Source organism: Centruroides vittatus, unplaced genomic scaffold (assembly GCF_030686945.1).
Source record: "Centruroides vittatus isolate TY-2023 unplaced genomic scaffold, ASM3068694v2 scaffold_1047, whole genome shotgun sequence".
In the NCBI taxonomy this organism is placed as follows: Eukaryota; Metazoa; Arthropoda; class Arachnida; order Scorpiones; family Buthidae; genus Centruroides; species Centruroides vittatus.
The window spans coordinates 77,592-91,300 of NW_027122669.1; the positions used below are offsets into that span (position 1 = coordinate 77,592).

A 13,709-nucleotide genomic window follows, 5' to 3' on the forward strand; every position below is an offset into this window, starting at 1 on the left:
TGTCAATTGACAATAGACTCGTAAAGATTAACTTAAAACCGTTGAGTCACAGTTGAAGGAAGAGATTCTTTAGAATCTTTCCGTTTAAATAATTTCATTTTTAATATTGAACAATGGCCTGTGATCTTTCAACGTCGAATTATGATATTTAGGCACGCCCGTGAACATTGAACGTTTGAACACTAATTGAACTTGTACGGTGGCTTTTGAAAGGTTGAAAATTCGTGGAAATTGTCTCAAAAGTCTACAAACGAGTGCTCTTGTATAATTTTTTCTCGTCTATGATTTATGACCTTATAAATGACTTTTTACTATCTCATAAATGAGAATGGAATCGTATATTTTTCCAAATGCAAAAGCTTGTCAGGAGAATAAATCTCATTAGTCGGGTCATTATCGTTTTATCTCGAGCTGCAAATTGCATTCTTCGAGTTACCTCGGAGGAAATTCCGAAAGACGGAACCAAAAAACCACTTCAGATATTGTTTGAAATAAGAATAACACAACTAAGATTGATCAACACAATCTTCACACATGCGTAAAATTTTTAAAAAATACTAAAAATTAGAGTATTATAATAAAAAATCTAGTTGTTACCGGGAAAGTTGCGTAACTTTCATACTTTCCCTCTGTTATATATAACACCGGGAAATTAAAAATTTAAGAGCTAAGTCATAGAAATTGTGCGAAATAAATCGACAAAAGAGTGGCTCAATTTCGTTGATGACTTCTGAGCACCGAAAGGCGACTTTTGGGCGCTGAGCTTCATCATTGAACATTGAGTAAATCAATGTCCATCTTACAATATTCGTAGTTAATGAAAGTATTAAATGGTCGACCTTAGACCCTTTAATTAATACTTTCTTGGGAGATGGTCTGTTCTAGATGAATCGGATCCAACCCTCACCCCATTGTGGGCCTGAAAAATGCCCTTAGTGCTCACAGGATGGAAATATTTTATTAAAAAACGAAAAAAATACTTTATCATCTTTATATAAAATTTACGCACACTCATTTTTGTATTTTTTCAATTGCGTTTATTGTTTTTTCAATATAAGAAGGTCAGGACACGCGTACTGGAGCCGCCATTTTGGGACATTTTGGTTCGCATGTTTAAAACAAATTTGTACGAGCAGTCAGTTTTATACGACATTAATTAAACTAATTTATGCAATTTTAGTTAAATAAATGTCGTATAAAACTGACTGCTCGTACAAGTTTGTTTTAAACATGCGACTCAAAAAGTCCCAAAATGGCGGCTCCAGTATGCGTGTCCTGACACTTATAAGTGGTGCCATCTGTTACAGATATTTAGAACTATTTATACGATTTATTCTAAACAACAATAACAATACTGAAAAGTATTATTGAATATTTCTTTGATTGGCATTGTTCCAAAGAAAATTAATTTGAATTCAAATTGAATTCGGAAATATAAACATTTAATTTTTCTCTTTTGGTTTCTGTGTTTTCGGATACACCTACACGTTTTATCTACTTTTGTTCTTGAAAAGAAAATGGCCGCTGTTTAGGAGTGACCATTATATGAAGTTAGACGCGTAAAATCATCTAAAATGGAAGTTTTTATATAAAAGTTTTGGACATTTATTTATCATTTCGAGAGTTCAGATTAAAATAAAATGCTAAAACTGTCTCCTGACTAATATGCAAATTGCTTAATTCTGTTTCGCTCGTAGGTAAGACAGGATACAGGCAATTTACATAATAGATTTGTTCCAGATAAATGAAGGCAAATTTATTATTCATTTTTATTGAATCTGTCAAACACGTTTATTTGTTAAATTATTAACGATCAAAGTATTTAGTTCAATACCTTTATTGTCCTTATAACTAGTGAGTTTATAAGGCAATTACATATTTTAATACAGTTGTTATTTCAGTTTGCATGCAATTTTTGAAGATTTTCGCATAAATAAAATTATTTTTCGTTTACACTATTTAAGAACTAGCAATGAAGACATGAAGGGCAAATAAAAATGCTACTACGTTCACAATAGAATAATGTAAATGGAATATTGGAAAGCATTGTTATATGACATTTATAAAGAAAGCAGATTTTAAAAAAACTTTTGCTAATAACACAATAAATATAATTGTTTTTATGTGCCTCCCGGGAGCACTTTCTATAGGAACAAGGACTTTATGGTTTCCACCAGTGCCGAGTGGACAAAACCATAGTTGGTCGTGGGATCGCGCATCGCCAAAGGGCTGGCCAAGTGAGTTTTCCAGGTTTTTTTACGCTAGTAACACCTAAATAGGGGCCAGTTTACCATAGAAAGCTTACTCGGAGGCATCCCTTCCGCAGTGTCGTGTCGCCATAAACACATAAACCAACCAAACCAACGTCCTTATGGTAACGATCAAACTTGTTTTTTTAATTGAATTTTAAGAACATAGCTGTTACACTAAAAAATAATAAACTTAAACGAAATTAAAAGCTTTCAAATGAATGTAACTTCGTCTCAGACGAGCTACTAAGTTCATCTCTTTAGTTCCATGTGAAAAGCTCCAGGCCACTCAACGCATTCGCCGCAACCCCGCTCTAATAACACCCGTGTGAAAGCATACCTCAGTAGCGTAGCAAGGGGGGTGCAAAGGGGTGTATCAAGCACCTGGCGCCACTCGCAGAGAGGCGCCCAAATGGTCTCCAAGACAAACTATATGTGTTTCTGGAGGGGGGAGAGGGGCGCCAATTAAGCGTCGGGCGCCAGTTATGCCCCGGGCGCCAGTTATGTTCGTACGCCACTGGCATACCTTCAAAATACAAGGATTTCAATGGAAAGATGAAAGTGTAAGCGAGTAAGTGAGAGGTCTGGTAGCCCGTCTGAAAGTGGCCTAAAGTGATTTGGCCCGCCAGTGGCCGAGTGTATAACACCATTGAACACTGATCGCGGTTTTGCATCTCACTAACTCGACACACTTTCTGTTTATATGAAACAACATTTTCTTTGAAGTTTATATCATAATAAATTAAAATCTGTAATAAAAATTTAGTTTTATATATTATAAATTTTAAATTTATAAATTTGTTTGTCAGTTTATTAAGCTTTCTTTATTGTTTTCAGCTTACTTATTATGCTGGGAACGGCAGTAGGATCGATCGTTTAGTAAGTATGATTTTATATAATTAATTAGATTTTAGGAAGGAATTATTTAAATATTTATTTACTTAAAAATATTTAATAGTTTTACAGGATCCGAAGTAGTTCCAACTTTCAATTCGGACACTTTCTTCCTTTATTTACTTCCTCCGTAAGTATAAATTCATCCATTATCCTCATTAACACATAAACTGATGGGCCCGCATTTAAATACTGTACAAGCTACGCTTGGTTTCACAGAGCCAATTTTAAAACAAAACCGAACCATTTTTGTTCTACGCTGCAAAGGCTTCCATGTTGGAATTCAAGTATTTGGAGCGTAAAATAAATCTGCGGGATTAAATGTTGATTCAAAGAAAATATTATATTTTAATTTCGTAAATACTTTGAGTGAACCTTATTTACTTAGCTTCGGGATATAGTAAACATTGTGTAAGAACAGTGATATTAATTGTTTGCATTTGATGATAGCAACAATATGAAAATATTTTAATAAACATATTGCTTTGGCCCGTGAGTGCCAAGAAAGTCTTATTTTCAAACCTATCGTTGGTTCTGCCTACAATTGAGGAACTCAGCCCAATATATTTGGGACGGACTACCTCTTGAAAAATTCCTAGAGTTGCTCGCCCGGATTCAATTCCGGATGCCCCAGAGTGCCTCAACCGCTTTGGCCAGCTGGCCATCTCATAACATTACGTGTGAATTTGTATGGGGATTGCAGACAACCGCTTGGGAGATTTGATAAACATTACAATCAAATATAACGTTGTTTCACTGCTTAATTATATAATTATTTTTATGAAATCTTAATTAGTGAAGTGATGAAATTTTATGAAAATAAATTTAATGATATTATTTCGTTTTAGAATAGTTTTAGATTCCGCTTACTCTCTTCATGACCGTGCCTTTTTTAGCAACTTAGGAACAGTTCTACTTTATGCGGTTCTGGTAAGATAATGCTTACTTCATTTGCATATTTTTATAATTAATATTCTAATTTCAACTTCGTGAATTTTCTAGGGTACTCTGCTAAATTGTTTTCTAATCGGTAAGTTTTATAACAAATATATTTTCGTTCTTATTTTCAATAAACCTTTAAGTATACAAATTTGGGTTAATGTAACCCTTGGTGCCAAGATGATGGCTCGTCTCTGATTCCAGCAAGGAAACAGTGGGACACACCTAACCTAACCTATTCTAATAAATTACCATAATTATTAGCAACCAAATTATTAGAATAGGCTAGGTTAGGTTAGAACGCGCGTCCCATTGTTTCCTTGCTGGAATCAGAGACGAGCCGCCATCTTGGCACCAAGGGTTACATTAACCCAAATTTCTATATAGTGCCTTTTAAGTACCTTCGCCCTGTTAAAGTGTCAATGAACTTTGGTGTACAGTACGATTCTCCATGAATATTAAATGGAGAATCCTTACTAAATGTGCCATCATTTTTTACTGTAAATATCTACCTGCACAGTATGTTATAACCAGTCTTAATTGGTTTATGGAAGCGAGTCGTCGTAAAGCGAACCATCTTGTCTCTCATATCCATATTGTCAATTGCGATTAAGTTCATGGAAATTAGTTTTAATACACAAAGACGATCAAAAAATGTGTCATTTTACATAATAATAGGAAACTTTATACCAGTCGTAAATACGGAGGACAGGATTTTATGGAATAAGGCAACCCAACACGAAGGCGATCTGCCAAGAGACGTGCCTCCGGGAAGGATTTGCTATGGAAAACTGGTCCCTATTTAGGTGTTAGTTAAATACTCTTATTTTCCCACAGGACCTACTTTATTTGGATTATGGAAAGTGGGTGCATTTCACGTATTGAATTTAGGAGCTATCGAGTGCCTTATATTCAGTGCTCTCATATCAGCAGTGGATCCCGTTGCTGTAAGTAACAATGTTTCTTTAAGGAAAAAGGAATCACGAACCAAGTTCACGACAGAATTTTCCAGGTGTTAGCTATATTTCAAGAAGTCGGAGTAAATAAATCCTTATACTTTCTGGTATTTGGTGAATCGTTACTAAACGGTAAAAAAATTAATTAATTAATTTGAAAATAAAATTTTTCATTGTGTAAGCCTTTGTTAATGTACTTCTACAGATGCTGTTACAGTTGTATTATATACAATGATGGTTGCTCTAGCGACTAGCGATCAAATTACTGCAGAACAGGTACCTTGTTTTCTTTATATCTTTATTATAATGTATAATATTCTTAAAATCCTTTTTTCCAGATAGGATTAGGTGTAGCGACTTTCATATGCGTCAGTTTCGGTGCATTGTCTATAGGAATTATCATGGGATTGCTTACTGCAATTGTAACTAAATACACCACAAGTGTAAGAGGTAATTACATGTAAAACGTAATTATTCTAATATTTTACATTTCTGTGGATTTGTTGTTGTATTATGATAAGCCACGTGTCTTCAAGTTTAATGTATGAAAGGGATCGTGTCATAGAAATTTCACCTAGAAGAATTTTGTTTTTTGCAATGCCAAAATGGCACTAAGGGCACTTAAATAATTTGTTTTGAGACCAATTTCATATTTTATATTTTAAGATGTAGCGATTTTTTACCATAGTTTGAGTCGGGGTATCATACTGGCTAACCCTGCTCTGACAGACTACTCCATTAAAGACTGTAGGGCAATAGGGAAAAATTTAAATAAAGATTTGGGGATGAAACTTTTGAGAAGCGCAATAGGGATGACAGGAAGAGATAACATTAAAAACGAGGAAATACGGAATACAACGATAATAAGGACAGATGATACATTGAAGAGGAACAGGTGAAGGGGTTTGATCTTTCTCGATTCATTTAAAAACACGAATGCCACGAATAATCATGGTATGGAAGATGCGTGGAAAAAGACCGAGAGGATGAAAGAGATGATGAAAGGAAATGATTCATTCAGCAAGAGAAAGAGAAGTCTGCTGGACGGTGATAGAAGAAAACAAAGGATAACTCAAGATGGATAGGCTTCATCCTGCATTTAGGACCGTTCTGCATAATTTTGGTGCCTGAGGCAAGTTTAATTTGGGGCCTGATGTAGTTGCCTCTCCGCCTTATCTAATATAGACACCACTCTGCCTGCAGTAAAACACTAAAAAAATAAGAAGACGGATTGTATAAGATAGAGTTTAGTTTATATATAGCCCTTAGTATAGCAATGTCTTGTGTCAATAAATAGAATTGAATCGTACTTTATGCTACATCCTATTCTGTAAGTGCCATAGTTTACACTAGAAATTTCATCGGAAGAAACTTTTCAAAGTTTTTCTCCATTGACAACCACATCTTACTACACATGTACTTTATTTTATTGAGAATTTCTTTTCTTTTATTACAGTTGTGGAGCCCTTGGCTGTGTTGGGAATTGCTTATTTATCGTATCTTTTGGCAGAAATGATCCATTTTTCGGGAATAATTAGGTAATAAAATAATTATTAATTATCTTAATTTAATTAGTTAAGTATCTTTAAAATTCAACATGAAAATTTCCCTGTTATCAGCATAATAGCGTGCGGTATAGTACAAGCCCAATACGCAAGACGTAATATATCCGAAAAGTCTTCCATAACAGTAAAATACTTCAGCAAAATGTTGAGGTAAATTATTATAAAATGGAATTTAAAGCATTTACATAAATGACATTAATACTATTGTTATTTCCAGTGCTATATGTGATACAATTATATTCCTGTTCCTTGGGATGGTGTTGATAAATGACGAACACGTGTGGCATACGGGATTCGTTTTCACAGCCGCAGCCTTGTGCTTTATCTATCGTTTCGGGAGTACGTCAGTTTGTTTTTAAGTAAACTATGTACATATAACCGAATAAAAACACATCGAATATAGGTAAAATAGCATAAATTTCCATATTTATAAATAACTTTTATGTATTTTCAGGCGTTTTCTTACTTACTTACATCGCTAACAGCTTAGAAAGGGTTCGTCCAATTAATATGGAAGAGCAATTCATTATGGTAAATTAATTAATATTAAATTTTAACTTAAAACAATGTAATTTTTAGAATGAAACTGTATTTTATTCTCTATATTAATTGACACCAGATCTTGCTTCGGTTGCAAAGCGGGGTTAACCGAATAAAGTATGCCTCGGTTAGCTGATTTTAGAGTTCCTCTGTATAAAAAATACAGTGATTACGATGTTTTATGTTATTAAATGACAAAATGACATTTTTATTCAATCGGTGTTTGAATTTTTTCTTGTCAAACCTCGATCTAGCTTTTCAAATAGTACAGATGCGTTTAAAGACGAATTAGTGGAAATTAGTTAGCCTTTTTAACAAGCCCATTGCGGGTTCGGGCAGGCCCGCAATGGGGCAAAACGAACCACGAAAACTTCCTGTAGGATTTGACCGGTCTGGATTTAATCCCGGGTCCCCAGAGTGGCAAGCCGTTACCTTAACCGCTCGGCCATCCGAACGGTTAAGTAACGTAACTAGAACTAATATTAAGTGTCCAAAAGAGAACGTGCAAATGTATATTCACTCCCGATGTAACCACTAAAGAAAAATGGTAAAAGATTAATGTGTATTATCTCAACACAAAGAGTAGACCTCGTGTCTCTTGCAACCGTTCAAATAACGTAAATGGTAAATTTGATATGGTTTAATTTTGAATTTATTAAGGTAATTTTTCTTGTTTTTTTGCTGAAAATTAATTGAAACTTTCAAAAAACAAACAAAAACGCTTTGATGTGTAGGCTTACGGAGGATTAAGAGGGGCCGTTGCTTTTTCTTTAGTCATCATGCTCAAAGAAGATGATGTTCCAAATAAAAAGTTATTTGTTACTGCCACGTTATTCATTATCCTTTTTACAGTTTGCATTCAGGTAACTTTTTTTACCACAGAAATATTGTAAAATCGAAACAATATATACAAAATAATTCTAATATTTTGATCTAGGGTGGAACCATCAAACCTCTTGTTAGCCTATTGAAAATTAGGAGACAGTCGGGAAAAACTACCAGCCTCTTTACTGAAATTAATAATAAGGTAACATAAAATTAAGTAAAAGTTGTTGTTTCGATACACAAATATACAGGGTGGTCCAAAGGTTCTTTAATTTTAAACATAGTTTAAAATTAAAGGCAACGGACTGGCTAATAATAACAGATGACTATATCAAACCGGTTGTTAAAACAATCGTAAAGATATATCTCGTGGTAATATATACAGGGTGGACTTTTGGAGCACCCTGTATATATTAATTTTTAGTTAATATTATAAGCGATATAATTTCATAGGTGGTGGACAATATAACTGTTGGAATCGAGGAGATTACTGGAGATCATGGTGACAATACTTGGATGGTAATATTTATTATTTTATTTATATAGATGTTTACTTGTAAAATTTACCTTAAAATTTAATTTTCTTTCTCTAATTATAAGCGTTATAGAGTAAGTTAGAGTACCTAGATATCAGAGTAGCGACACACGAGTCATCGCCGCCATCTTCTGTCGACTGTCATCACGCGGTCGATGGCTTTACATTAAGAAATAACGATTTTTTAGTTTAATAAAGCATTTTTACGAATAAAATGCTTTATTAAACTAAAAAATCGTTATTTCTTAATGTAAAGCTATCGACCGCGTGATGACAGTCGACAGAAGATGGCGGCGATGACTCGTGTGTCGCTACTCTGATATCTAGGTACGCTAGAGTAAGTTATGTGTGTAAGGATTAATCCCTAGGTGTATATATATTTTTTAATTTTATGAGAATTATTCATTGAATATCGCTATTTTATTATAGATTGTGTGACTCTTATGCCTCGTTTTATGTTTATTTTCAGCAACGGCTTTATCGCTACAATAACCAGTACATAAAATCGTGGTTGCTGAAGAGTTCGGTGGATGATAAACTAACGAGGATATACACCAAAATGGTTTTAGAGTGAGTATGGATGATTATAAGAGATGTGACGATATAAATCCTGGAAGGCACCTTTAAAAAAATATACGCGTGGAACCTAACACTGAGTGGCTATTGTCGCTTTTTAAAGTACTCCACTTGTGCATTTATACACTGCACAAGTGTATAGTAAACATTAACTAATTGAGAGATGGTTCTCTGTTTAGGGACCACTACGCTCATCTGTATGGACCAGCAACAGTAATCGAAGAGAATCGTCCGCTTCCTACTTTCATGTGAGTTCAATTATATGATTTATTATGTGAATTTGGCAAAGTTTAATGGGCCACAAAGAATTATCCAATATATTTGCACGTTTGAATATAAACAATGCCATTTATCAAGAGTGTTGCGTGTGCAAAAGATCAATGATTATCTTCAGTAAACTTGAATATTGACTGATGATGATCAGCATTTTTCACACTAACTCTAGTGGAAATTACACACGGCAGTTCACACTAAAAATTATAATTCATGTTTTTTTAGTGGTTCCGATTATTGCGAAATAGCAAAACTGGATTTGGGTGAAGAGGAGAACGAAATGATGATAAAAGCTGACGATGACGAAAAGAAACCTCTTAGATTAGAAGGTAAGCATCATCGTGTATCGTAAACAATATACAGTAAGTAGGTTATGTCTGTGCATTCTTCTACGGTAACAACTCATATTTACAAAGCTGACAGATGTAAACTGTTTAAGGACGCGTTCGGTAAGGTTTAAATCATTTAAAACCAATCAGAATATTTAGTTATTATTTAAGAGTTTTCTTCTCGTAATTTCTAGAAGAATCTTCGGTAGAAAACACCGCTCCTGCCAACGATTTAAACAAACGTCGACATACCGTTATCAACATGCTTGCACCTTCTCTGAGACGTAAACAACCTCAGGAAGACAACACGTCGGAACTCCTTAAGAAAGCGCTATTGCATAATCCTTATAATAAGGTTAGTTTCGATTTTCTTCATTTATATAATTTTATAATCGATTAAATATTTGAACAGTCTGACATAATAGATGAAGCCAGTTCTTTGATGTGTTTTTTATCTAGTTTTCTTAATTTCCATTGATCATTGAACAATGGAAACTGCGAAAACTACTTATAATGAAAACTAGAATTTTTGTTTAGAACACTAACAAAGAATGGGATTTCTAATTGGGGATACAATAAGATCTGGTAATACTAATTGGGGATACAATTGGATCTGGTAATACTAATTAGTGATACAATGGGATCTGGTAATACTAATTGAGGATACAATGGGACCTGGTAATACTAATTGGGAATACAATGGGATCTGGTAATACTAATTGGGGATACAATGGGGACCTGGTAATACTAATTGAGGATACAATGGGATCTGGTAATACTAATTGGGGATACAATGGGATCTGGTAATACTAATTGGGGATACAATGGGATCTGGTAATACTAATTGGGGATACAATGGGATCTAGTAATATTAATTGGGGATACTAATAGAAAATGGAATTATACTATTTTGATATATTAATAGAAACTTGGAATACAACTGGAAATTACTACGTCATTTGTCGATTGTAGCGCCACGAAACTAGGTCACATAAGTAACATTAAGTTCGATTTTCAGTAAATTAATTTACTTTCAAATACACTACTTGCATTACAGTATTTATAGTTCACGAAACTTTAAATGCACAGTAATTGATGTACACAAAACACAAAAACCAACGAAGTTCTGGATTATCCGAAATACCCCCTTCGATTCCATCAAGTTCGGATAATCACTTGTAATAACATTTAATTGAACAACACAATTGAATTTAACAACACTTGAATTGCATTTAATGTAAATAATAATAAATACAATAAAAATATTTTTTTCTATTTTTTAATCGAATTTTTCAGTTGAAAAAATTTAATTCACTTTTTCAGTATCATCAAAAATATAATCCGAATTTAGTGGGAGAAGAGGAACAGGAATTAAGCACGCACTTACGAGCTAGAAGAATTCGCGCTCGTCGTCTGACTTTAGCAGCCCTTCATTCGTGTTCGGCAACGGAAGAAGAAGACATTCCAGAGGAACAAATGGAAAAACCTGAAGTTCAACCAAGAGTACAATCCGAATTATATTCCAGTCCCACAAATAAATTGTTAGAGAAAGCGTACAGACGTCGTTCGCTGATGAGTAGCAAACGTCCCAGATTGGAGAGAGCAAAGACTATATTTGCAGACACTCAAGCAGAAAACGCGGAAGAGCAACCTTTAGTCAGACAGAAACCCAAAAGTGTTAACTTGGGTACGATATCCGAGGAAAATGGTGACGCGCAACCTTCGGACATCGTCCAGAGTCAAAGTCAAAAAAGAGTTAGACTTCAGAAGTCTATCACTATTGATACGTCTCCAGAAAATGACGAGACCACTATATAAATATTTAGTATTTGCCTTATTAATTATGCACCCGAAATCTCCATATGTTGCACAAACTGTGCGGTAGTCGGTTGGTCTTTTTTATTGCACACAATATCCACGATTTCTTTACTAAATTACTCTTCCTCTTCCCTGTTCCTATCTATAGAATATGGAATTTTGAAGAATATAATCCCATAAATACTACAAAGAATTTACATACACTTAATTCATAAAACCGACAAAGATGTGAATTTCATTAGATTCTGTACATTTTTCTGTACTGTTCTGTAGTAAGGGATACCTGTTTTGCATTCTAATTAGCAGAGCAAAGCTTGCAACAATCGTTTGTAGCATTGGTGTGTAAATAAATTGTCTGGCAAGTCTTTCATGCTAACTGGAGTGCAGTTCAGGTGTCTGTTACCACACCAGAGTACGAAAATACTGTATAGTTACAGAAGGAAGAAGAGTTGGTTCTCCACTAATTTACAAGAATTGTGAATGCCCTTCTCTGTAAATCACTCTATTCTAAAGTACTATATGATAATCGTAACCTCTTACGAGCTTTGTGATAAAGAGACCTACTAAATTAGAATATATTTTCTCTAAACTGAAAAAAGAAAACTAAATTTATGAATAACAGAATTTTCTCACTCGAACTAAAGGGGTTAATATAAATATTTTTACTATTGTACAGTACTACTATTAAAAAAAAAAGATGCTTCCAGAAGTGTTTTAGAGTACAGAACTGATTATAGAATCACTGCTGTATCTAGAACAGAACGTGACGTTGTTCCACGGGTGCTAGAACTTTAAATAAGGGAAAAAATGCATCGTGCACACACAAAATTGTTTCTGACTAGAAGCTTGTCTCTGATTTATGCTGAAAAACGAATATATTTGAAGGTGAACATAATTGTTGCAATATTTTTTACGTTTGAATAAGACTAATACACTATGAGAAATATATATATAATGTTTACCGTGAATAATTTTGGCATATTCGTGCATTTTTTATACTTGTTGTTTATAAAAGTGAAGTGCTCGACGAGTAGAATATATAAAGAAAAAAAATGTATTATACAAAAAAAATATGTGGAATAAAGGTAATTTGAATTTATTAAATTCCGTCTATTTTTTGGTATACATATTGCTTTCGTGTAGTTTAAGTAAATTTGAACGTGTAACCGGGCATCCGTACATTGGGACACTTGGAGCGCGTGCCCCCTTTTCGTAACTCCAAGAGAGTAGTGTTTTTCGGGGTTGCTTCACGTTGCAATACATAAATACGGGCCACTTTCTAAAGTCCTGGCGGAAATTATTACCCCTCGGGTGATCGCCCACGTTGCCGTATACAAGCAGACAAACTGTTTCTGCTGGCCTACCAGTGGCCGAGTAGATAAATTCGGCCATTGAACATTGATGGTCAGTCGCGGTTTTGCGGACTGCCCGCGTGCATTCCCTGTGTCTCAATAGACCCACTTGTTGTTGAGATCCAAGGTTTTTTAGAGGTGCCAGTTAATCTTTTACTATTTTCCTTCAAAATTACAATTTCTACATTAGAAAATTTATTTTCTTTCATGATTGCACTAGTTTAATATAAAGTAACAATAATAAATATTGTACTGTACCTTTATTTGCAGAGTACCAATACATATGATAAATCTAAAATAATGTATAATACATACAATACAATGAATCTTACACAAATTTAACGTTTCACAACATAACATAAGCCAAACTGTGAGTATTTTTAAACCACCTATTACTGTATGTACTACTACACCACTTGATACAGAAAATTGAACTGCGTGTGTTTTCTGTACCTTTATAATTCTCACATTAATGCATATATCAATTATTTGTACAATTCCTTTAATTTATTACCATCTAAGGTCAACGTATTATTGGTTTTATTCGATTGGCAACGCGATACATCGAGGGGGAAAATGCCTACCGAGGTTACTGACACAAATTCTGGTGGCATTATAATAGAACCACAACTGTAATCATTTACATATCTGTCTGAGACATAGATGTAAGCAGAGTTTCGCAATAAAGGGACAGTTCTATGTCGACGAGGTAAGTTTCTTTTGGTCAATAAGTGCATTATAAGTAAAATATCTTGAATTCAGTTTTATGTTAATAAAAACAATTATGTGTACGAGTATAAACATTAAAGTAAATAAAATAAAATGATTTATGGGAATTTTTTTCAATATATTTAATAA

General features: G+C 34.0%; 1 protein-coding gene across 2 annotated transcripts in view; it reads left to right on the forward strand.

Moving 5' to 3' along the window:
- LOC136986471 (Na(+)/H(+) exchanger protein 7-like) overlaps positions 1 to 12,603 on the forward strand; it is a 48,052-nt gene extending 35,449 nt beyond the window's left edge. For both annotated transcript variants that reach the window (XM_067283998.1, XM_067283999.1), the window contains exons 5-24: positions 3,087 to 3,128; positions 3,208 to 3,273; positions 3,992 to 4,073; positions 4,146 to 4,173; positions 4,920 to 5,029; positions 5,095 to 5,170; positions 5,244 to 5,314; positions 5,377 to 5,488; positions 6,495 to 6,576; positions 6,658 to 6,753; positions 6,821 to 6,942; positions 7,058 to 7,134; positions 7,878 to 8,006; positions 8,081 to 8,170; positions 8,422 to 8,487; positions 8,973 to 9,073; positions 9,259 to 9,327; positions 9,578 to 9,681; positions 9,876 to 10,036; positions 11,005 to 12,603. In XM_067283998.1, coding sequence (XP_067140099.1) covers positions 3,087 to 3,128; positions 3,208 to 3,273; positions 3,992 to 4,073; positions 4,146 to 4,173; positions 4,920 to 5,029; positions 5,095 to 5,170; positions 5,244 to 5,314; positions 5,377 to 5,488; positions 6,495 to 6,576; positions 6,658 to 6,753; positions 6,821 to 6,942; positions 7,058 to 7,134; positions 7,878 to 8,006; positions 8,081 to 8,170; positions 8,422 to 8,487; positions 8,973 to 9,073; positions 9,259 to 9,327; positions 9,578 to 9,681; positions 9,876 to 10,036; positions 11,005 to 11,499 — 2,179 coding nt within the window. In that variant the 3' untranslated portion in view covers positions 11,500 to 12,603. The remainder of the gene's footprint in view (positions 1 to 3,086; positions 3,129 to 3,207; positions 3,274 to 3,991; positions 4,074 to 4,145; positions 4,174 to 4,919; positions 5,030 to 5,094; positions 5,171 to 5,243; positions 5,315 to 5,376; positions 5,489 to 6,494; positions 6,577 to 6,657; positions 6,754 to 6,820; positions 6,943 to 7,057; positions 7,135 to 7,877; positions 8,007 to 8,080; positions 8,171 to 8,421; positions 8,488 to 8,972; positions 9,074 to 9,258; positions 9,328 to 9,577; positions 9,682 to 9,875; positions 10,037 to 11,004) is intronic.
- Positions 12,604 to 13,709: the final 1,106 nt, after the last annotated feature.